The following is a 24,022-nucleotide window of genomic DNA, read 5'->3' on the forward strand; positions in this document are numbered from 1 at the left end:
TCTTGCTCCGCGGAATATTTCATTCTTTAACAACATTCTTCCACATTCTTCCTACATTCTAGAAATTAATCTATTTACCATATAAACTCGATAGAATAATTATTGAGCTTGCTTATTTTCAACATCAAATATTGATTTTTCGCCTAAAAGATAAGATTTTTATAATCTATTGAAAATCATTCACACACGCAGCTTTCTGTATTTATATTTTAAATATTTCATTCATCATAAAATTTTAAATTTAATTTTAAAAGTCTATCACGTTGAAAAATAGTGTAAAATTGCATAACTGAAATAAAATCAGGATGTTCTATCAGGATTCGTACAGGTTCTTGATGTACGAGGAGTGGGATAAAAAAAAGGATAAAGCATGTTGTTTTAATATCAAACTTATTGTTATTGCAAGGTACATTGTAAAAAACGCAATTTGTCATTTGAACGCATTATTACATGTAACTTAACTATCTGCGGATAGTATATAGTATATTGCCTCTATCTTTAAATCATTAACGATAAATCGGACTGCCAGAGTCGCAACTTAAGGGAGGAGGAAGGGGGCTGTTAAAATAAGACGCTAAAATGATCGTGTAAAATCCAAATTCGACGAATTTTCAACTAGACCACATCTAACTGCGTTATAAATCGCACTAGGAACAAAACGAATATACATATATATTTATATATAAAAATAAAACACATATATTTCGTTGTTGGGTTGCGGAAGCGAAAAATTGTAATCGGGTCTTTCATCTAAGATAAATTAATGAATTAAATAATAGCGAAGAATTCGTTCTCGAGAGAATAAAGAAAGGCGCGCGCTCCTCGTCAGTCGTTCAGAATATCACCGAGTTACGCAAACAGTTACAAAAATAGAAAAGTTCTAAACAAAAAAAAACGAATACTATTATGACGTTCGTAATTACTATGGCATACTTCCGAAGGCTTTCTCCTCTCATGTTTTTTTTTAAATCTGTTTAAAATTCTTCTGTCGTAGTTCGGGTAAAATAAATGTTTTCCCGTTTCCGTATAAGACATATATCATTTAATATTGGATTTATTCCAAAAGTACGAATCATCATGCTACTCACAAATGATGACGGAATTTTTTAGACGTCACTATCGCGTATATTTGACGAGAAAATCAATGCGATTGATAGATAGATCGATGTGCGATAAATTTAGAGGCTTCTAACTTTTTTGTTGTTTTAATGTAAAACCTGTCCTTTGTTAACATGATTCCTTAAACGTATACTCTCAATGATATAGCCGTTCAAAAAAATTATCGCCGCGCTCATTCAGAAAGGCAGAGAAAAGGTAATTAATTTTCTATTTAAATCTGAGATCAAGTCACGTATTTTGTACTCTATAGGCTGAGTCGAGTAATTAATTTATAATATATACCATAAATATATAGAGCTCTTAAAATTAAGATCGCCAGCAAAGAAGAAAGAAATACGCAAACTTACAAGGTAGTTTTATTGGTCCCAGTAAAGCTTCCGGTAAGTGAAATGAAATTCTGTCTGAAAAGGCAAAATTCCGCAAAGTCCGTTCGAATGCCTTTTTTTTTGCGTGGACGCATGTATAGCGATTAGGCTAGCGAATATACATATACTTCGTTTTGTAATTTGTAAAAAAGCGGACTCTATTAATGATGCCACAAAGATCGTATCTGCGTGCCCAGGTCACGATATACTCGTATACGTTAGCGACAAAACTTAAGCTCCTATTGCGGAATACATGCGAGAGATATCGATTTATTCTCTATTACAACAGAAAAGGTATTGGTTTTTTCTTTTTCTTTTCATTTTTTTCTATTTTTTTTTTGTTTGTTTAATTATAATACTAAACGCGCAGAAATAAATCAAACGACGCGTTCACTTGTTTATTGCTATACTTATCGATCTAACGTAAAAATCGTCTAATTGTAATTTCAGCTATGATGGATCTTACGTACCTATTCTCTCGTAACGCCTTCTTAAATGCAACGCTATATCTCTAACTTTCTCGACGTCAATCTTCCTCCTAAACAATGGCATAATAATACAAAAAGATCGGAATAGAGTATTAAAAACCCTGGTACAACATGATCATAAATAAAATACATAAACGATCCAATTAATAATAATAATAATAATAATAATAATAATAATAATAATAGATAACAAAGTCTATTTTTCCACAGAAACAATTGTATTTCGATACTGAACACCAATTGCATATACGTCAACAATCAGTCATCATGTTTTCTTCTCTCACTTTCTCATCATTTTAACGCGATTAAATTAATAATAGATGACCACTATACACAATTATTATACGAATTAATTGTAGCGTGCATTTTTAACGAACAATTGTTGATATTTCATATTAATAATAGATATCCTGCTTTATAAAAAAAAAAAAAAGAACGGAAGTAATCGTATAAATTAAACCGACGAATTTCGTTTCGAGAAAACGAAAAAAACAAAATATAGGCGAACTTAAAGTAATAATAATATCAGCGCGCGAATACACAATGTTGCAACAAATCGGATATCTACGTCGTCGAAATGAATCGTCCATCACGTCGAAGAGACACCAGAAAAGAAAAGAAACGCTTGCGTACGTATATTATATAACGAATAAAACACGTCGGGGAAAGATAATAAATAAGTTATTCGCGCAAGACACGAATATCGTTACTGCTCTCCTCGGAGAATGAATAAATAAATTAAAAAAAAAAAAGGATAAACTCGATTTTACACTTCATTTATGCGCGTTACGCGCGACAGCGCGTATTTTAGGGATTCTTCGTACTCGAGGAGTACTTCATACCCGGGGACTCACTCGACTTGTATGCGAAATCGATCCATTTCCGACAGCGAAACGCGTTTCTGACACGCGAGACTGAAACGAAAACGTTTGCCGAATATTCGTTTTTTGTTTTAAATATATATAAGAAGATCCTCTAGAGCCAGCACTAATGCAAACAGCTTTTACACAGAAGAAACCAAGCGCCTCTCCGTGCAGCAAATTCAAAACGCGGTCCTAAAAGCTCCTTTAAAAAATTTTTCCGCAATATTTGTCTTATTACTTCATCTTAATTTTTTTTCACGACAATAAAAACTTTTCCAGAAGATTTCTCTAATTTTCGTAAAAGCGTCTCTATCCGCTTGGCGCTGCCAAGACAAGGATTAATCTACTTAACGCAACAACCACTGGGTGACAATCCGAGGTTCGACTTCGATTCGAATAATACCCCGTCGCGACTCGGATGATACATTAATTCATAAATACATTTGCGTTTATACAAAATCAATTGTTTCGCTATCTAACAGATCGTCGCGATTGATACAAATATTGGGGATTAAAAGTAAACTGGCGCTTTATTTCTTTCATATAAAAGCCGCGTACTGATCACGATGCGGCACACGGCAATACGTTAAATTAATTAACTCTAAATGATAACGTAAACCTCTTTTCTTTCGTGAAGCATCAGCGTGTGTGTACCAAGAAGAGTTTATTTTTTTTTGCGGGGCGGGGGATGGCGGGCAGGGTGTGTATGCATGCGTGGTGTGGCAGACACGGGGATGGCGATGGTGGTCGTTTTCATCTATTCGCACACACAATTCGATTTCGGTAATCAAGCGGTGCGGAGGTTTTCAGCGGTCAGAAGGTTGATCGTCACACAGGGTTTAGCCCCGATCGGCCCCGCCATCATCATCATCAGTCAAGTCTCAACAGTCACAAATATGTCGATTCCCCTGCAAGCAGACCTATCGTCAGTCGTGGAGAAAGGCGCGATGTCGAGGCGAGATATCGCAAATTTCTGGGTCAACCAACAGCTATACGGGCGGGACATTTGGGCGGGGAGGTGGGACTGTGCGAAAAAAAATGCCGTTTATATGAAGAAGCGAGGATAAGCGAAAAAAAGAGAGAGAGAGAGAGAGAGAAAAGACAAACGGACCTCTTTACACGCACGTTTACGTTCGGAGATGTAAAAAGATATGAAGCTCACATTATTCTTTCCGTTCTCCTCAGATCTCGACGCATTTTTCCAAATTTCCCTCACGCTTTTTCTCGCTTAAAGGATATTTAAAATGCAATAATGCCCTGTTAGATGAGAATACTTGTTTCGATAATTTTTATGTAAAAATAGGCGAGAATCAGAATTATTCTGTGAATAAGAAAAAGAGTAAAATGCGCCGAGTTCGGGGAAAATGACGCAAAAGAAAATAAATTTCATTACGCTGCATTTTATTTGCATAAAATATGAACTTTTCGACAAGATTTCTTTATTGCTCTTGAACTTACCCTGACGAACGCAACGGACCTGATTGCGAAAAGAAAACGTATAAGATCAATACATACATTGCTCATACATTACTTTTAGATTCGTAAGTTCGAGAGACACGCTCCAGAGTGAATTATACATATTGTTTTATTTCGCAATAATGATAAGAGATTTAATCATATGCCTTTATTACATTTATTGCAGAGTTTGATCCGACAACTAATAGATATTAGCGTCAATGCTTGCGGTTCGCAATGGGGTTTGTTAAGGCAGGAATATTAATACAAGTTTATATCGAACATGTTTTTTTTTTTCTCGGACAAAGGACAGGCTTATATAGACGCAGACAGACATATCCGTAAACATGATAAAATATAAAACTCTAAGAGTTTTGTGCGCGCTTTAATATCTTTATAAATTCTGGAAATGATCAACGGTATAAATTTGCAGTTTTTTTTTTTTTTCGTTTACAAGTATTTCTCTCGTCATGTATCATACAATATCTATACTTGTCGGAGAAAATTAAGTCGGAGGAGAGAGAGATGCGGCTCGTTCGAAAGAACACGAACAGGGATATTCTTACACAAACTGCATCGTGTAACTTTTATTTGTCAGTAACTAACGTATGTATATATTCACAATTTTATGACAAAATTTTACTCTCGTCGTCGACACCGATTGGTGCGCGATATAAAAAATCGGCGAAGTAAACGTACTTTATTATCGGATCGCTCCGCGCGCTCTAAATCGATCTCTAATCCATATTATTTTGTTTCGTTCTAAATGATAAGTGACGGGGTAATTCACGCGTATAATCGTTAATTAATATTCGTATATAATATAATATGAGATCCTATATATTTTATACGCATCGAGAGGTACGCGGGCATACATATACCTGCATCCAATTTAACAATAAGGAGAAAGTACAAAAATACGTTTATCGCGTAAGATGTAGAACGACCGAGTGTCGAAGTAGACGCGTTCGTGTAACAAAATGTACGAGAAGGATCTTTCGTCCGTCGTGTTTGTGAATGTTTATACAGAGGCAATCCAGAAAAATTGGAGATTAAGAAAAAGGATGTGTTCTCAGAAAAGAGCGCGACTTTTTTAATTCAAATGTGGATAAACACAATAGATTGTGTCTCATAAAAAATAAATAACAAATAATATCAAAACAATATTCAAAAATTCGTAATATAACGTTAATTCATATCTTTTATATATATATTTTTTTTAAATATGTACCATGGCGCATATATTAGTTTTAATCAAAAATTGAAGTAGGATAGCAAGATCTTTTATCTTATGGAATTCTGTTCATAGAATTGTCATACGGTTATTTGCATCGCAAACAGCAAAAAAAAAATCTTCGGTCGAATTTGCTTTAAGCAAAAATAAGTTCTTGATTTGCTCAAAAATATATTATACACTGCCGTCACCCTTTTTCTGGACCGCCCAAACGCCTTTTAATGTAGATCGTGGATCGACAGTGACAAACTTTATGATAATCACCATAAATTCCACGCGCAACAGTAGAAATAACAGAAATCGATCGTTAACACGCGACCGCGTATAAAATCCATATATATGCTGTTTTAATCATTCGCCTTAAATTGTTCGCCAGTGTTAAAAACAAGGTTCTCGCGTCGCTTTTATCGCGAGCTTTATTCGCAGCTGACACGTGTACACTGATCGTCGATAGGGGGGAAACCCGTTTCGGGATTTTTCTCGCTTTCCACGAGAGTACCGAGTTCGCTCATTAAAGTCACTTAAACGCAACAATCACTGGTACGCAGGCATATAATAGCAAAGTAATCGGAACGCCCATTTCTCATCTTTTTTTCTCACACGCAACTTTTGTACAACGAATTTGTTTGTCGTGTCGAAAGAACGGCTTCGTTGATTCTCTCCTCGTCGGCTTTGCTATATCGACGGCACAAACGGGATGTCCCAATTCTCATTTATACTCCCTCCTCGTGTTTCGCACGAAAGTGAATCCTCTCCAAGTCCAAAATGTGTCTCGTTTTTCGATTAATAAATGATACATCGATCGGCGTGGTGAGTGGTCCCCTAGAAACTACATCTAGGTACTTCCAATACATTCGCGAACATGTCGAGGACAAAAGCGAGCGGTTTCGAGAGGACAAAATTTCTCTCGGAAATCCTTTCGTCTGAATTATACCAATGAATATCAATTTGAAGAAATATAGATATTTCCTTAAATGAGATTGTTTATAAGAGGCGTTTATAAGGCGATAATAAAAGAGAAAAAAAACTCACGACAAAATATACTTTGCCAAACGTTTCAATTAATTTTCACCCCGGAGAGACGGTCAAACAAAGATTCTTTGTCCTGGACATTTCTTCAGATCCGAGGTACGCGTGTATTACGTTTCCGATGGACCACCCTGTTAGAATCGCAACTCGGCTAAATCGCAGCTTTTGATTTACAGTTTTGTTTTACTCTACGTGTAGGAACATTGGCGTCATCGTTTTCGGAAGTGGCCGCTTCAAGGGAGAGCCCTAAAACTTTCTATGTTAATTAGCGAAAGATCCAGGTCAGTGGAAGCTTGCTGATTATTTATCAGACATTTTTATGTGTGATGGTTATTAACACTTTTTAAAAGCTAGTAACTTTTGTACGCAAATATCAATTGATCACGTTGACCAATATATTCATCGCGCAACACTAAAAGCAAAATGAATATCATAGCTCAGACGTAGAAGGACAAATATAGCATGTTTGAAGATACAGAATTTCCAAAAGCTGCACGACAACACTGATTGTCTTAGCTTTTTAAAATATCCGCGATCACCATTCGAAGTAACAAAAATTCTGAAAATACTCGATTAATCGTCATAAATCAAATTATCAAGATTATCAAGAATAAAAAACCTAGTTCCGTTATCTCCGCCACTTCAATATGCATGCATATGTACAAAAGAAGAAGAGTATAAAATGTCCTTTATGTAACACAACTTCCACTGAATTACCGTTTAAACAACATCTTCCCTGACGATGGTCGTAACGAGATTCGTCTGTACATTTTATTAATCGAAAAAGTCAACCATTGCCGAGCGTTTGCCGATTGCGTTCGCCCGCGAACGGTGTGTCTCTCGGAGATTATGCAACAACAACTCGCGGCTTCCAAATGTGTACCACGAAGCTGGACAGATGTGTGTACAATATATACATACGTACATACATACATACATATACATATATATATATATATATATATATATATATATATATATATATATATATATATATATGAGAGGTGCCAGACATACTTCACACACACATACAATTCTCAGAAGAAGTTTATTAAAGTCAGCATTCATAAAGAGGTGCAGTGACACTTTTATTCTGAGACATGGCAGGTGGTTTCGCAGTGTGTGGTTTCATAGTGTTAGAACGTATAGTCCTAACTAACACGCGCGTTACTATACAAGTGCTCTATCGATGCAACGCAAGACAATGCAACGGACCAAGGACGACGCACCGGAAAGAGAAATTCAGTATGTCAAGTCGGCGTAAGCTCTTTGTATAAACTTATTTATACGCCCAAGGACGTCAACGGAGGATCCACGAGGTGAAATCCTTGCACGTATCTACGTATTTATCAAGCACTTCGTATGCTGAAATAGTGCTGAATATTAAGTGGAAATAATATTTGAAGAGTAATGAATATAATTTTCCTTTCCTTTTGCTTCCTCATAGAGGAAGCTTTGTTTTTGTACACTGTTGCGCACGCACGAATCGTGCTGTAAATTTATGTCGAAATGATATCGCACACGAGATGAAGAATTTGAGAATCGAACACTTTTAAAATCTGTATAACAGTCGAAAGGTATCAAGCAAAACAACGTGCCTTTCTATATAATTTCGTAGATACACAGGGTGTCTAAAAAATATCATGATCTCTCCCAGCTACAAATTCCTTGGCAAATTTAGACTGTCTCGTTTAGCATAAATATAAAAAAAATCGTAATTATCAACATCAAAATAAGAAAACAAGAATTGTGACAAATTAATCTACGATAAAATTATTTCCGAGTTGATTTTAAAGGAACATCATTTTACTTTCTCTTAAGAACGGAAAAGTCGCGCGAGAAGATACAAGTATGTGCTGAATAAAGTGATCGAGTTCGCTGGAGCAATTTGAAATGAAGCGACGAATCTGGGCGCATTCTGTGAGTCTGGATGTTAATAAAAAATCAAAAAAAGATTCTCAATCTCTTAAACGCGTTACCAGTCAATATTGAGCTCTATCAGCGCAACAAATCCCCTGCGAATCTTGCCCCGATTGTTGCAAGTATGTACGAACCGCGAGAGACTCGCAAGGATATATATTATATATATGGTGAGAATCGGTTCTTTCAGCGAAGAAATCACGAATGGCGATTGCATTCCATACAATATTCTCTCTAGACGTTATTATTATTGACTTACGATATTTATTCTTATGAAAATATTCGTTTTTTTTACAGCATTATTTTCTCATTTTCTTTCCTTCCATCTCAGTCCATATATAATAGTTCATATAAACATGCACTTCCGCGCTACGCCATATATGTATATATAGCCCGTTCATTTGTTTTCGACCTCTACCTAACGGACACAATGCTTCTACATCTGTCGTCGTTTTGAAATTTGGCTATATACCTGTCCTCTTTGTTTCTTTTTCTCTTAAGGAAAACCATCATTAATCACAGGTTCGCAAGCGGAAAAAAGTGCGGGATAAATTATAAAGTATGTATCGATAATACATTGAGCTTGGAAGTTCTCTATTCTTGTATTTCGCTTTCGTTTGACAAATGGTATGCAAGGTGGGACAGCTTCACGAGGTGTTCCTCGAATATTTGAATGCTTAGAGGAAGTTCAACTGCTCTTAACCCTTTCTCATTTCACATTCATTTCACATTCATTTCAGACGAAAATAGTGTTTACAAACACGTGTCCGTGACGAATTTAGCATCCAAGAATTTACAAGCTCACTTGTGACAAATGTAAAACTCACATGTTTATATATAGCATTAAAGCATTAAACCATTTAGAGAAGTTTCGCCAATTCCCCAAGCTTTTGCACGCCTAGACAATTTTGCGGCACAATTCGACGGGTCTGCTGCATCGTTAGAAACTCCAATAGAAATAGAAGTTTCTAATCGAATTAGTCAGAGAATAAAATAATAACGAGAAAAATTAATTACTCGAAATATTCATTCATAAATCTAATTATATCTCGAGATAGTTGAAGTTAATTAAAATTAATCGAAAACTTACTAAAAATCTATATATATTTATGCGCATTTTTTTCGGATAAGTATTTGAAATAAACTGACAATAAGTATAAAAAATACTTGGCTGTTCTTACGTGTATGAGATTTTGTAATTTTAGGATATTCTCCAATAAACTTCTTTCTCCAGAAATATTCGAGATAAATGAGAATGACGTTCAAACATGAGAAAAATTGTCTATGCGCCCAATTGCCGTATATAAAAAAAAATAATGTGCCATGTAAAGTGAAGCGAGCTCAACGTTGTCCACAAACGGTATCGCTCACAGAAAAAGAAAGAGCCCAAGTAAAAATGTGCTTAATATAAACAGTACATTGTTAGTAACTCTGTGAATATGTTAATTTTGATTAGGTTCTTACGGATAATAAATACTTTCATTCCAATCACTCGGTCTTTCTCTCGCTCATTTTCTCTTTTATTCTCTCTCTCTCTCTCTCTCTCTCTCTCTCTCTCTCTCTCTCTCTCTTTCTTTTTATCTCTCACTCCCACATCCATTCGTAACAGTAATCATTCGCAAACCTAATCTCTATGTTTCTCTGTCGCGTGTATACATCGTGTAAAATCATCGTCAATCGTCGAATCGTAACGGCAAGAAAGCAAGTTAGTCTCGATATATATATATCTCTTTTCCTTTTCCTTCTTTATGTAGAAAAAAATCACATTGGCTTGTTCTCTCTGGCCTTAAAGAGGATACTAACTCAAGTACAAAAGCTTAAACGTAAATGTGGACGCGTATAGTATTTCTTCGACGCGGTAACGTAAGCACAACGTCCGCGTCCGTGTGTGAATGTATGTGTCTCTGTGTGTGTGTATGTGTGTACGTATGTACGTATGCATGTATGCCTGAAAATTTATTAAATATTAATGAAGTCGAAGGATGATTAGGGATGATTGGCGATGGGCTCACAAAAGATCTATCATCCCTCCATCCGACAGAAGACGGTACCGGCCGACGCGCTGGTCCAAGTCCACTAAGGGTGAACAGACACAGAGACACAATCGGTCAGTCAAATGGTTACAATGGCTTATTTTAAAACGGTTTTACATATAAAGAACGACGGTGGAGGGCAAAAAGTGCTTCTTCCGCTCTGATATCATTCTTTCGCTCATTTTGGAAAACGAGACACATTGAAATTCTATATTACTGGAAACCCGAGAGCTTTGTCTCTCAGGTGTACGAGAGTACCGAAACTCGAACGATAATTCTGTGAATTATACGTGCGGTTTTTAGCAAAGAAAAATTACGCCCGTCTCTCGGGAAAATTGACTCGTCACTCCTACCCTCACCTTCACTTCGAGAAACATTGTCTTGTCCTACAAACATTTATCGAGAGCGACATGATACTGATAATACGTGAAAAAAAATTGATGATAACGACCTGTAACAATGTGCATTCCGACGGCATGCAGTGAACATATTAATGCAGAGCAATAACGATGCAATTAAATCGAGAATAGTGCAGTGTTGAATCGCAAAATATTTCCTGTTTTATATTAGAATAATATCGTTCATACAATGTGGTCGTGATTGTGTTCTAATGATAACTAATGCAATATGTAAACAATATAAGAATAAGTGAGCACGTAAAAAGCACTTGAAAAAAGACTGCCTGTGACGTGATTTATATATATATATATATATATATATATATAGACGCGTTAATCATAAAAAAAGATCATTTAGAAAGAATTTATACAAAATAGCACAATGCAATCTCTTATAAAATTAAATTCTTCAATCGAAATATAAATGGATGGATGTAAAATATAAAACTTTCTAAGTTATAACAATCTTTAGAAGATAAAAATTTTGTAACCAAGATTTTAAAACCGAGTTCTCTTCGGCAGTCTTCTTTCAGGATTGCGATCGAGATGTGACATTTCTACATATAAAAGCGGATTACAACAACATTCAGTGCAATAGATAAAACGCAAGCCTTTATGGAATTAATCTAACATAACTTCGAATGTGCATTATAATACACTTCGGTCCTCTCAACGGGCATCAAGGATTGTGAGGGGATATCAAGCATTGAGAATATAATTGTTGCAATTACGGATGTCGCTACACGATCCTTCCGGGAGGAAAGAGAAAGAGAAAAGAGAATGGTTGAGAATGTAAAGAAAAAACATTGGAGATAGGATTGAAAAAAGTAACATGTATGTTTCTCTACAGAAATAGGCGCTGCAAATAGAAAATATTACAAAATGTATAGTACCACGTATTTGTATATAATGTATATATGCATTATATATATATATATATATATATATATATATATATATATAAAATCTTATCCTTAAAAGTATCGAATTACAGAAGTACATTCGTAAACATAATAGTACATTGTAAACATAGTAGTACTTTGAAAAATCGTTAACATCTCAATTATGTTAAGTAATAATTGTAAAGACATTCTCGCGAATCGTGATTGATTGGAGAATAGCATATATGCGTATATGTATATGTATGTATATATGTGTATGTGTGTGTGTGTGTATGTAATAGCAGTAGCTATTCTCTAATATATTAACATATTAATAGTACTAATAATAATGATATAACAACGATACGGCTAATAATGATAATATAAGTATACGAATAGTATCACAAAATAATTATTATACAATTAAAACAGACGTATCTTGCTTATACAGATCTTGCACATGTCTCAAACATTGTAACAATATCTTCAAGTAGTCGCAACTGTATACTATAAATTATTTACATGCAACAAGAACGAATACGAGAAGAGAAATGGGGTTTTAAAATAAAATATAAAAAAAAATTATACGATGAAAGAGGGAGGGGAAAGAAAACGTAAACGGGGCTTCGGCTATTCGTTTATTCGTTCGAAAGGTATCGCGAAAGGGAGGTGTGAAAAAACGAGAATAAATTGCTTCTTCGTCAATATCATAATACATTCGACATCCATGCTTTTCAGAAAATCCATCAAGTACAAATCTCAATGCCTACGACTACAAAAGTGTCGAGAGAAATCAAAGAGGGACTCGTCAAAGCTCGTTTCCCGCATTTATAGAAACTCGTAAGAGCGTTCCAGACTTGGTTAAAGGCAACGTTTACGGATTCTTCGATCAGTTCGAAATCAATTCTTTCCTCAGCCAAGATTACGAGCGAGAGATAATTATTTTTGTCGCGCAAATTTTTCACAATTTTCAATATTAAATATATTTGCACATAACTGGTCCCCAACTTACGAATTTGTTGCGTTAAAGTCTAGCTAAAAATAAATAATAAATAAAGTTTTGCGATTCGTTTACGCTAGAGTTTGATTCCCGAAAAAAATATCCATTTTCTTTTTTTGAAGAAAAATCGACCTCAGATTAATGATATCAAAGAAACCGTAGACCGAGAAATGAACTGCCAAGGCTGGTACACTCATCGAATTAACTCGTGCCACACCGAATTAATCTGTCAAAATTAGTCCTTACGAAAATACATTGATACAATTAATCGACTACGTATTTACAACATTGTGCGATGAACACTTAAATCTATCTTCCGGGGGGGTGTGGGAGGAAATACACCGCTCCGAAAAATTTACTCGCGATTATACACCTCGCGAATTTCCTGGCCGTTTGACAAACTAATTCACCTATTTTTCACGAGCACGGGCAAAGGAAACACCCGTAAAAAAAATCTTTACTGTTATTTATCTTACTTTCTTTTATTTAATAAACTAACAATTTTATACGTAATATTATGTAATAAATATATAATTATGTTTCCTACACATTCAGAGACACGGCGGAACGTATGGAGCGCGTCCCATTTTTACTATAATAACCGTTCGAAATAATCGCTTTATTAAAATCGTGAAAGAACCGTGTTAAACCCTTCTCACTCTTTTCTTCATTTCCCACCTTTTTTTCTTTCTTTTCCTTTGAGACTTATAATAAGATAAGATATATATTCCAAGTGTCGTCAAAATCCGACTCCGTGCGAAAAGTAAAACGCGCGGTTACTTTACCGTATCACAAGTCTAGCCTTGTACAAAGAAGAACGAATAGTTCGTAATACTTAGCGTGTTACCGCGCTAATCGAATTACGATTACCGATATCTATAATAATTTCGCCTAGTTAATGAAAGAAGAATCGTAGATCTTGATAGTTAATTATACGTAATAACTACACGTTCGATCCCGAAGCCAGTTGTGTGTTTTGTGTAAGTGTGTGTGTGTGTGTGTGTATTCACCGTCTAATAATTTATGTTTCTTTATATTTTATATATATATATATATATATATTTTTTTTTTACGCAACAATAGTTACGTCTTAATCTAAGATCGCGTAACTCTCTCTCTCTCCCTCTCTCTCTTTCTAAGAGCAATAACCGACAAGCAATCGCGATTTTAAATCTACACTCAGATTTTCCTTTTTCTCTTCTATTCCCCCACGCCGCCGCCTGCATTCCCGTATTTTCCTCCCTCATCCAAAGTCCGTTCTCGTTTGAGAGAGTCATTATTACGAACCGAGTACAAAAATCATTATCTAGTAATCAGCAGTACCCGCGGCTTATTTTAAATCCCACGACGTATACAAAGGCTGATTTCTACGTATTTGTACTTCCACGACAAACGGATAAAACGAAGGTTTCCTCGCGTACGCCCGAGCCCGTGTGTCGAAAGAAAAATTCCGGAAACTCTCTCGGTAAAATATCAGTTTTAATACCGCTTCTTAAAACCGTATTTTACCGTCGTTCTCTCACCGCGCCTCTCTTCCCTCTGTTTCCCTGCATCCCGGTTATAATTACCCCAAATAAATTGTTCCGGAATTGTACAACGATTTACTTCGGTGGCATGGCTTTCAGACTACACATAAACCCGAGACGTATTTCTATTACATTGATCAAATGTAATTGCATTTGTAAACCTTTCTATAACAATCTCTCGACGTCTTCGCATGTATCTCTTCTTCATATATACATATATAGTATCTATGAATGCATTTCTATATGTACATGCACATGTATGTGTGTATATGTCGCGCGCGAGCGTATATAGATGCACGTATATGTATATGTTTATCATGTGGCTATAATTACAAAATGAATATATATATGTGTGTGTGTGTGTGTGTGTGTATATGTGTGTGGCCAACGAGCATTATTCTTACGAAGTTAGAGTGCATCGGCGCGAATGAGGTGTGCACGGAAACGCGAGCTGAAAATTGTTCGTAGAAGATATCCAAAAATTTCAGATACCGCACAGCCTGACCGCGCGTATTCTGTGTTCTTCCTTTCATCTTTCTATGTATACCGCGATTCACGTTTTAAGCTTAGTGCAAACTTGCGATTGTTCTCTACGCAATTCGACTCTAACGCGCTCATGGAAGTTCATTCCAATTTTCCCTTTTTACAACCGGTTTGCCGCGAAAGAGAAATATTGGAATTTCAAGTTTTATCTAAACAGAAAAATAGCATCGATTTAGATCCGTTGGATTACACAGGTATTTCCGCTCTCATTTAAAAATATTCAAAGAAAAGAACAAAAGGAAATGAAATCAATAGAAGTGCCACGTTGTTTCGCGATTTTACGCGATAAAATATATGGATTGTTAAAAAAAAATAATAATAATAATAAAACCTGCTTCGTTTGAACAGCGTACATTTCACATTTTAAATTACAAAATGTTATTGAAATTTAATTTTGTGCGTGACTCTATATAAATTTTCCTCTTCCCTCCCTTTTTGTACTCGAGATGCGAGTTAAAGCAATTTCTGTGTTTGAAAGAAGAAAAACTGGAAGAGAAAGATCTGCCCCGACGGTTTCCAGTATAAGTTTTTTTTTTCCTATTAAACCACCTATCGATATTTGAATTACAAATCACTGTTTATCAATTCACTTCGGTTTTCTTTACTCATGGTAATTGTCCTCGGCTATTTTAAAAGTCTTTTAACAGATAAATGCCCATCCCATTTGCAATCGTTTCAACAACACGAAAAACTTCGGAAAACATGACACGAATCGTAGCGGGAGCAAAATATGCATCCTTCTTTACAGGTCGCGTTAGAATTTTATCATGTCGTAGTAACGAGGGTTGGGCTAAAGGTCGTAAACGTTCAGATGTGCATCTCCTTATTAAAATCACATTACACCGGTGCTACTTCTCTGCTACTACGTGGCAAACCAATCAATTTATACTCAAACGATTTACTCGAAACTCTTAATTGGTGCACATTCACGGTAACAATCTCGTTATCGAGCATTATACGTGAAAAATCGACCAACAGTTATTAGTACCATAATCGGTAAGATATAAATCGTCAATACGAAAAAAAATAAAGCTCATGGTCCCACGACATAACAAAGAAAAAGTACTAAGTGAGAGAGAGAGAGAGTGGGGGGAAGAGAAAGAAAGAAAGAATGAAAAACGGAACGATCGTGCAAAAAGAGAAAGAGTAACGTAACGAGCGGAGGTCGCAAAAATGTCGTACAACGGATTTCTTCGGATTCTAGTCATCAGTTTTGCGCGTACTAAGCTGTCCTATGCGCGTCTGCAAAGGGGGGAAAAAACAGAAGAAAAGCAGGACGCGCATGTCGCGACTTCGCGAAACGCGCGATCTTCGTGAAAGCGCGAAATGCGTTACGATGCGAAGCACCGCCGACCGTTCTTAAGTACCGAAAGCGTTCGTTAAGCTACTACGTGTCGAAAGTGAACGGAGCGGAGGAACGTTTCGCGCTTGCATCGGCGACGCTCTGCCTGTTACTGTTCCGGTTTTTGTCGCCGCGCGACAGCAGACCCTTGGCGGTCTCCTTGAGATTGCATCGCGGACGAAGACTGCTAACGTGTGTACGGCTACTGCTGTGTGTAAGAGGGTGGTGTTGGTGGTTCACCACCAGGGATGCAGAAGACTCACCGGATTCCCAACCGTCCTCGTCGCCGGTGGTGTCGCACTCGCTGCTGTCCGCTTCGCTCGACTCGCTCGGCGTTTCCTGCCCGCCTATCCCCAGCTGCACACCGTCGCCACCTCTGTTCGTCGTCGCTGGCACAGCTGGAGATATGTTCCCGCCCACGCTATGCATAAATAGACTCACCTGCAATTAAAAGACCGCGAATAATCGAATGTTCATATCTTGCGCTTGATAAGATCTCACTATTCTAACTTAAATAGATTGTAATATTTAATTGCTTTTATTCCAAATTTGACTAACAAGGTATCTAATGCTAAATACTTGAAATTGAGACACCGTATACATTTGTTTTCAGAATTCTGATTCTAATTGTAATGAGCAAAATACCCAATGCTGAATGTTGTACAAGACATGCATACATTCTACATTTGCTAAACTTCTATCATTTTTTTTAAATTATATTTTGCAAACACGAGACAAACTAACTTTAAAATCCGGACTGTATAGCTTGTGATTTTTATCCTTGTGTGCATTGTCCAATCCTGACTTGTCTATCCGTAAAATGAGAGTGGGCGGCATAGGACCGAGACTGGCCAACGATCCAGTTCTAGGTTTCACGTGCGACATAACCATCGGTAATTCCATTGCTGTGCCGTCGCAGCTAAATGCCCTCGCCGATCTTTCAACGTGTAATTCGCCATTGTCGCACTCGGAATTCGCTTTCTCACGGACGAAAAATGTGTTGAACCAAAAATGAAACATTTTCTCCTGGGAAGTACAGTAAAACACAGTTCGTTAATCTATCACGCCAAATAAATTGATACATACAAATATTGTAAAGATATGTACCTTTCGTTTCATTTTTGGCCTGTAGTTGTAGAACTCCACCCGTATATCTCCCGTCAGAGCGACAGTGTGTTGCAATGGGATACAAATAGAAGATGTACCTTTCCGAACCTCGTAATCATCAGAAAATATCCTTTTGTTTGATTCCGAGATTACAAAATGCAAGCCTAGAAACACAATGTACAGAGATAACATACTTTACATGAGCTGCAATACGATCAGAAATTATAATAACACACAAGTATATATATTATAAAAGTCACGGGGAAAGATATTATGGAGCCAAAAAAGACGTTTTTATTTCTTGCATAAATCAAAATTAATAAAATGATATAAGTATCGATTGTTAACGATAATAATTCGTATAACTTTTATAAAAATTACTTACAGCCTTGGCCTCCGTTGAAAATAGGGGCCGGATCCAGTTGTATCTTACGCAATAATAATGTCACTGGTTCATAACTGAGACCCTCTTGGAGGAGGGTAGCATAATAATCTACATATCTTCTCTGCGATGGTATCGTTACGCCTTTCCTGGATCACAATAAAACCGAATAAGCAAGATAATTCTCGATCATCGAGCCATCACTACATGCTAAATCCTCAAAAGTGTCTTGTAGTATCTATTTACCTATCGTGAGTCCGTTTAGTTCCATAATAATTAAGGGCTTCCGTGGCAGTGGGAAACTGTTTGCTGTGAAGTAGATAACAGCACACCATTACACCCGTTCGACCTTTGCCCGCCTTGCAATGAACTGCGGCTACGTTGTCCTTATCTTGGGATAGCCACGACTGCACGTCCTCGCAGAAAGGTTTAATCTGTTCCAGCTTTGGTGGATTATGATCATCGAACGCGTAAGTAGCCACTCTCTGCTTGAACTTTTTGCAATCATACGATCTCTCGGAACACCTGAAACATTAGTGTAACGTTGTATTAAAGACATTTGTGGTGAAAGAGACATTTTAAGAGACATCAGTTAAGTCTTTCCAAAGAACTTACAGATTATAAATCTTATAATGATCTTTATGTTTCGATTCCAGCAGCTTAACAACGTCATCAATATGATTTCTATACACTCCCTCCAGCTTCTCAGCAGGAAAACCCATCGCTATTAAATTCGCTTTTATATCTATAACGTCACAATAGTTAAGAAAATTTATCCAGCATCATCCAACAGTTGATTCATATTAAAATCTATATTAGTACTTACATTGTTAGTGTAAATATAAAATATGCAGAACGCATAGTATTCTAATATCTAGTTATTTCTACATGTTCGTGTGTGTATGTAAAACAATTAGGCAAGGATACATGTGAGATCAAGATTAAAACCGTCCTCCGTGAAACGTTTGCGGCGTTTGCTAACGAGTCCCTTTATGGGATTAGTCATCTTCATGTTGCTGATAGTATTGGCCATACTCGGCTGGCTTTGTCTTAACTCTCCTGTCTCGATTTCGATCGAATCACCTTCCGCCACCTCCTCGGGAATCTCTTCTTCTGCCTTCTGACTCTCAAAGGTCCTTTTAACCTGTTACCAAGATTACAAATAAGAAAACATTGTCACAAATTTAATTGTCACAATTTATCTCAATAGCACGCTCTCTCTCCTTCTTCTCTGAGAGTTTGACAAATTAAAATATAAACGCAAGCTCACCTGAGGCTTGTGAGCTTGTGAGGCGTCACATGAGCCCAGTTCTGGTCTTCTTTGTTCCTCCAGACAAACATGGAGAGGGGTTACGGAGGCCGAGATATGCTCAGATATTTTACTGTTCAACCTGCCGCTGGTGGGTCTCCTGCAGGAAAAGCATATACCCATCAATTCCCAGAACATGTGTTCCTCTACTTAGGCATTTTTTTCATCGAGCATGTCCTATTTCTCCACCGTGAAGCTCGGCACTGGTTCTTGATCGGACACGGACCATTTTATGATGACATATTATTATCACCATCACCAAGTCCGGCGCGATTTCACGGAAAAACACACACACAGCAAAACTCCACAGAGAACGACGGATACGGTCTTCGAGGAGAAGCTGTCCACGCAGTCGCGGTGGCAGACAACGCGGAATATAAGGGAATGCACACCATACACTCTTTTCACAGGCTCCGTAACTCAACAGCTAGCCATTAAAGACACTGGCCTCCTGGTCGTTGCATTGTCCATCTTGTTCCTTCTCTCCGGTCCGTTCAGACAGGCATTCCTGCTTCAAAAATCACACAAAGATCACAATCGTCATCGTCGGCAGTCAGCAGCGGCGGTGGAGAAAGAGAAGAAAGAGTGTCTCGCGAAGGAGATCGTGAAAGACTCGGCGAAGCCGGAAGCGGGGAGGATCGCGGAGAGTACCGGGCGAGTCGTTCGCGGGTCCGTCGAGAGTATCGTCAACCTACATACGCGCGTGTTTACGCCGTACGCGGACACTGGAGTCGCGGGTGGAACGGCAGGTTAGCATCGCGCGAGACGATGCAACGGCGACGAGGACGATGCGCGACACTCGGCGGTGCGTCCCCGGGTCCGTCGCGCTCGCGATCGAGCCGATCAATGCGATGCGATGCGATGCAAAGCGATGCGATGGGACACGATGCGATTTGATGCGACGCGATGCGAGGGACGTGAGGACGTCGCGTCGCACCTCCCGCGTTCGCTTCACCGTGCCGCTTACCCCAGGCCGGACGACGACGGGGTCCGCAGAAGCCGCAGGAGAGCGAGAGAGAGAAAGAGAGAGAGAGAGGGAGAGAGAAAGAGAAAGACGGTAACGAGACGGACGACGAGGCAGGGGTTTTAGGTTTTAGGTTAAGCGCGCTCGCACTCTACGAAGGAGAGAGAAGCGGCTCTCTCGCTCCCACTTGTGCGCGCTCGGCGGCGGCGGCGGCGCGTTCGCTTCTCTCGCGATCGACGGCGACACGGAGGAAGAAGGTTTCATAGCCGTGGAGTCGCGTCCGCGACCTCGTGCACCGTCTCGCGGGGAAGCACGTCGAACATTTACCTCTTCCGCGGATGAGGCTGGCCCGTGAGGCAGGAAGGTACCGCGAGCAATCCGAGCACGACGACCACGGCACGGACTCGGCGAGTTGAAGCCGAGCGGCTGACAACGCTCGCGCTGCTCTCGCTCTCTTTCTCTCTCTCTCTTCCCCCTTCCTTCGCTCTCGCTCGCTCGCTCTCACTCACTCGCTCACTCTTTCTCCGTACCCCGTGCGGACGGATGGACGGACGACGACGACCGCCGTCGCTCTCGCGTACCTTACCCGGGGGGAGGGACGAGGGGGAGGGGAACTGTTCCGCGACGGAACGGCGGGGTATTACCGGCACCTCGCTTCGCGGCAGCGTCGCCGACGGCACGTAGTACGCTCGACACGCGTCGTTAACGTTAACGCCATGACAGCGTGTGCGTGTATGCGTATGCGTGTGCGTGTACGTATTGTGTATGCGTGTCTTTTCGCCGCTTTCTCGCCTCTCGATCCCCGCGGGCGGCCCACGGTCTCTCTCCTCTCCGTTCCGTTCCGTTCCGTTTCGTTCCGTAGGGCACACATACACACACACACACACACACATTCACGCACGCACGCATGCACGCACGACCCACGTATGTATGCGTGCCGTTAGTGCCGTACGCTCGCTCTGACTCGCCGCTGCAACTGCAACCCGCGGCCCGTTCTCGCGTTTCTCATTCAGCGCGCGCGCTCCGCTCCGGCTCCGGTCGCGTCATCGCGAACGAATCGCGGGGATCTTTCGTCTTTCGGGTTTCGGGGTTTCGGGATCGGGCGGAGGAGCAGAGCAGGAGGCGCGCAGGAGAGGCCGAGCGCGTCGCTCGTGCGTCCTCGCCGTCCTCGGCAGCCGAGGCTCGGCTCACCTCATCCCGCTCAACGCTCATCCTGCCGCCGCGTCGCGGTCGCCACAACAGCGGATCTCGCGGGTCGCTCTCTTTATTCGCGCTTTGTCGCGAGAAGCGAGTCCCGAGCGTCTCGGTGTGGAAAAACGAGAATCTTTTATTTTACTCGTGTGCAAATGTACGAATTAAAAGATTCTCGTTAGCCGAGAAACTATCGCGAATACAGTTTATACAGTCCCCCGCGTCTCTCGTCCTCATCCTTATCTGTACTCCGCCGTTTCCTGAAATATCTGATTCCATATTCTTTTATTATGTCGAGACTGAAAAGCGTCGGTATAGGAGATCGATGCGGTTCAATATATTCTCGGATAATCGGGAACTGCAATGTTCAAAGGCATCATATCGCTTTGTACCCCGCGGTCACCCGCGGTGCCCTTCTTTTGTGCGGCGTCTCCTAAGAGTCCTAAGTGAGATACCGATGTATTAATGTGGTTTAGCACCTTATCTAAAAGAAATGTTCTAGGTGACAGGATTCTTTTCTTTCTGGAATCGGTAATTATCCCTTTTTGGGCTGGGACGCCGCCTCTTTCTCGCCTCTCACTACCTGAACGCACTTGAACCCGACGATTTTGTTCCAATATATGTATATACACAGTAAAAAATTTAATGTCCCAGAAAGTCCACTCTAAATTTTGTATTAAAATAACTCATGCATTGTGTTATTTTTTACATTTAGAAATGTTATTTTGGTCGATATAACATTTCTAAATGTAAAAAATAACACAATGCACGAGTTATTTTAACACAAAATTTAGAGTGGACTTTCTGGGACATTAAATTTTTTACAGTGTACCTATGTAGAATGAACCATTCTGTTCTCACGGTATTTCTTTCAGTCACTCTTTTTCTCTCTCTCTTTCTCTCTCGCGTATTTTCGGATGTTTTCAAAATTGAGAGCTTAACAAAATGAGAAGCGAACGGAAATCGATATTTTTCCTTCTCTCTCGCGTCTTCGTCTATAAAACGTACAACAAGTCGATCGTGGAAGACATCTCTTTCACTGGTCGAACCGACACTCCCTTTGGTCTCTTTCACCTCTTCTTTCATTTCTTCCTCTCTTTACGGGGATGAAAAGAGAAATTCGTTCGTTTACATCTCCTATCGTCGTCCTTCTCTCTTTTTTTTCTAAAATACGTAGCTCGCTTTTATTCCCAACGCGGAAAACGCGAGAATCTAAATCGATGCGATTTCTTTGCTTCCCCGATTCCGAGAAAACTGAGGAAAAAGAAAAGATTAGCTTTCTTTTTGAAAACGTGACGCAGACGAAGGTGCTTTGTTCCTTGAATGCACGCCTGCGATTTCCTCTACCCCCGTGGCTCTCCTTTTATTTTACGTTTGATATACGTATTTCTTTTTTTATATTTTTTAATGCAGTCTGCGATGAATGATGTAATAAAATATTTGTATAGTATTTTTTTCAAAATTGCGCGAATTTGACTTACAAATTAATTCTCGAAAAGTTTATCAGGAAATAGGTGTTGAAGGGTTTTCTCTAAATCGAATTTATTTCTTGATATAACATACATGTGTTACATTTTTTCAATTGTGCGCAATCTGATTTAATTTTAGACGGTTCCCGAAGATTTTTTTTGCAAAAGTTTGGTCTCTCGAATTTATATATAATTGTTTATTCCCTTTCAATATTTCTTGATATATGAATCTTTTTATAATCTTCCTAAAAAAAAACAATTTTTATTTCGGAGTGGTAATATACTATCATTGGATATTGAATTAAATTTCATATTTTATCAACATCTATATTACATAATATAGAGGTGATAATTATTGTTGCTCTATTATATATATATGTATATCTTTCTTTACATATATTTACAAGTGTGGAATTACATAGTACACATAACCATTGCCAGATACTAATTGTAAAATGGAATTTAGATTTCGTAATCGCTTAGAGACATCATGTTTAATGTCATTTCGAAGTTGGAAGGCAAAATAAAAATATATTACACTGCGAAGCGTAATTACATCTGTCATAAAACTGTAATATATAAAAATTTTTGGTGTTTTTGTCAGTAAATATAATTCTTGTGTGTCTGTATAAACTATATAATATATATAAATATATTAATATATAATATATATTTATATATACATATAATGTATATAAAGTTCCTAATTTTCCTCTTAATATTTTTCTGTGAAATACAAAACTTATTAGTAATGATATTAATCTATGTACTCAGGTAACTAATAGCGTTTTTTCTTGGCTGCACTATCGCCTACTAGTGCAACACTAGTGCAACACTAGTGCAACGCTATTGGGTAGTGCAAGGCAGTGCAGGGCGGTAGTGCAGCCAAGAAAAAACGCTATAAATATTACAAACGATAAAAATATTATATAAGCAATAATTTAATACAATCCGCAAAATTATAGCATCTTTTTACAGTTCCAGTTATATAAAGAAATGATTGACAGTGGAAAAATTGACTCAAAATTGAATTAATTTGTTACATAATAGAATATACAAAAATGCAATATGTGCCGTTAAAAGGTATAATAAATATAATAATAACAACACATGTAAAAGTGTATCATACATAAAAGTCTCGTATAGCATTAAGGTACATCGGAGTTTCCAAAAATTCTCAAATCGATATCATTGCTGTTAACTATTGACAATCAAACATTTTTTTCACTTTTTGCACATTTTAATACTCTGTTATACTGTTATACATTTTACATAATTTTGGACGTGTCTACCAGATTTAATTATAATAAATTTTAAGTGTATATGTATATTATAAAAAGAAATTATATTTTAAACTTATTTAATTTTTCAATTTTGAAGAAACAAAAATATAATTTACCTAAT

At 38.2% G+C, this 24,022-nt stretch overlaps 1 protein-coding gene across 3 annotated transcripts; it reads right to left on the minus strand.

Moving 5' to 3' along the window:
• Positions 1-57: 57 nt before the first annotated feature.
• Positions 58-19,144, minus strand: LOC112465854 (phosphatidylinositol 3,4,5-trisphosphate 3-phosphatase and dual-specificity protein phosphatase PTEN). 3 transcript variants are annotated; one of them, XM_025033616.1, is made up of 9 exons: positions 18,956-19,144; positions 18,613-18,829; positions 18,301-18,430; positions 17,932-18,210; positions 17,689-17,834; positions 17,304-17,467; positions 16,941-17,222; positions 16,460-16,637; positions 58-3,743 (listed from the first exon to the last, which is right to left on the minus strand). In XM_025033616.1, the coding sequence occupies exons 1-9, from the start codon at positions 19,130-19,132 to the stop codon at positions 3,724-3,726; spliced, it is 1,593 nt and encodes a 530-aa protein (XP_024889384.1). In that variant the 5' UTR covers positions 19,133-19,144; the 3' UTR covers positions 58-3,723. The 3 variants fall into 3 exon arrangements, with proteins under 3 accessions (XP_024889384.1, XP_024889383.1, XP_024889382.1); XM_025033615.1 differs by lacking the exon at positions 58-3,743 and adding an exon at positions 10,012-10,549; XM_025033614.1 differs by lacking the exon at positions 58-3,743 and having other exon boundaries at positions 13,102-16,637.
• Between the last annotated feature and the right edge of the window lie 4,878 nt (positions 19,145-24,022).

This window comes from Temnothorax curvispinosus, unplaced genomic scaffold (genome assembly GCF_003070985.1).
Source record: "Temnothorax curvispinosus isolate PA1 unplaced genomic scaffold, ASM307098v1 QBEX01015564.1, whole genome shotgun sequence".
In the NCBI taxonomy this organism is placed as follows: Eukaryota; Metazoa; Arthropoda; class Insecta; order Hymenoptera; family Formicidae; genus Temnothorax; species Temnothorax curvispinosus.

Excerpts from the sequence above, each read along its gene's own strand:
- LOC112465854 (XM_025033614.1), bottom strand. The coding sequence starts at position 19,132 with ATGTTCTGGGAATTGATGGGTATATGCTTTTCCTGCAGGAGACCCACC. Across the intron at positions 18,211-18,300 it reads CATTATAAGATTTATAATCT|GTGTTCCGAGAGATCGTATG; the intron begins GTAAGTTCTTTG and ends CTAATGTTTCAG. Across the intron at positions 16,638-16,940 it reads TATACAGTCCGGATTTTAAA|GTGAGTCTATTTATGCATAG; the intron begins GTTAGTTTGTCT and ends TTTTAATTGCAG.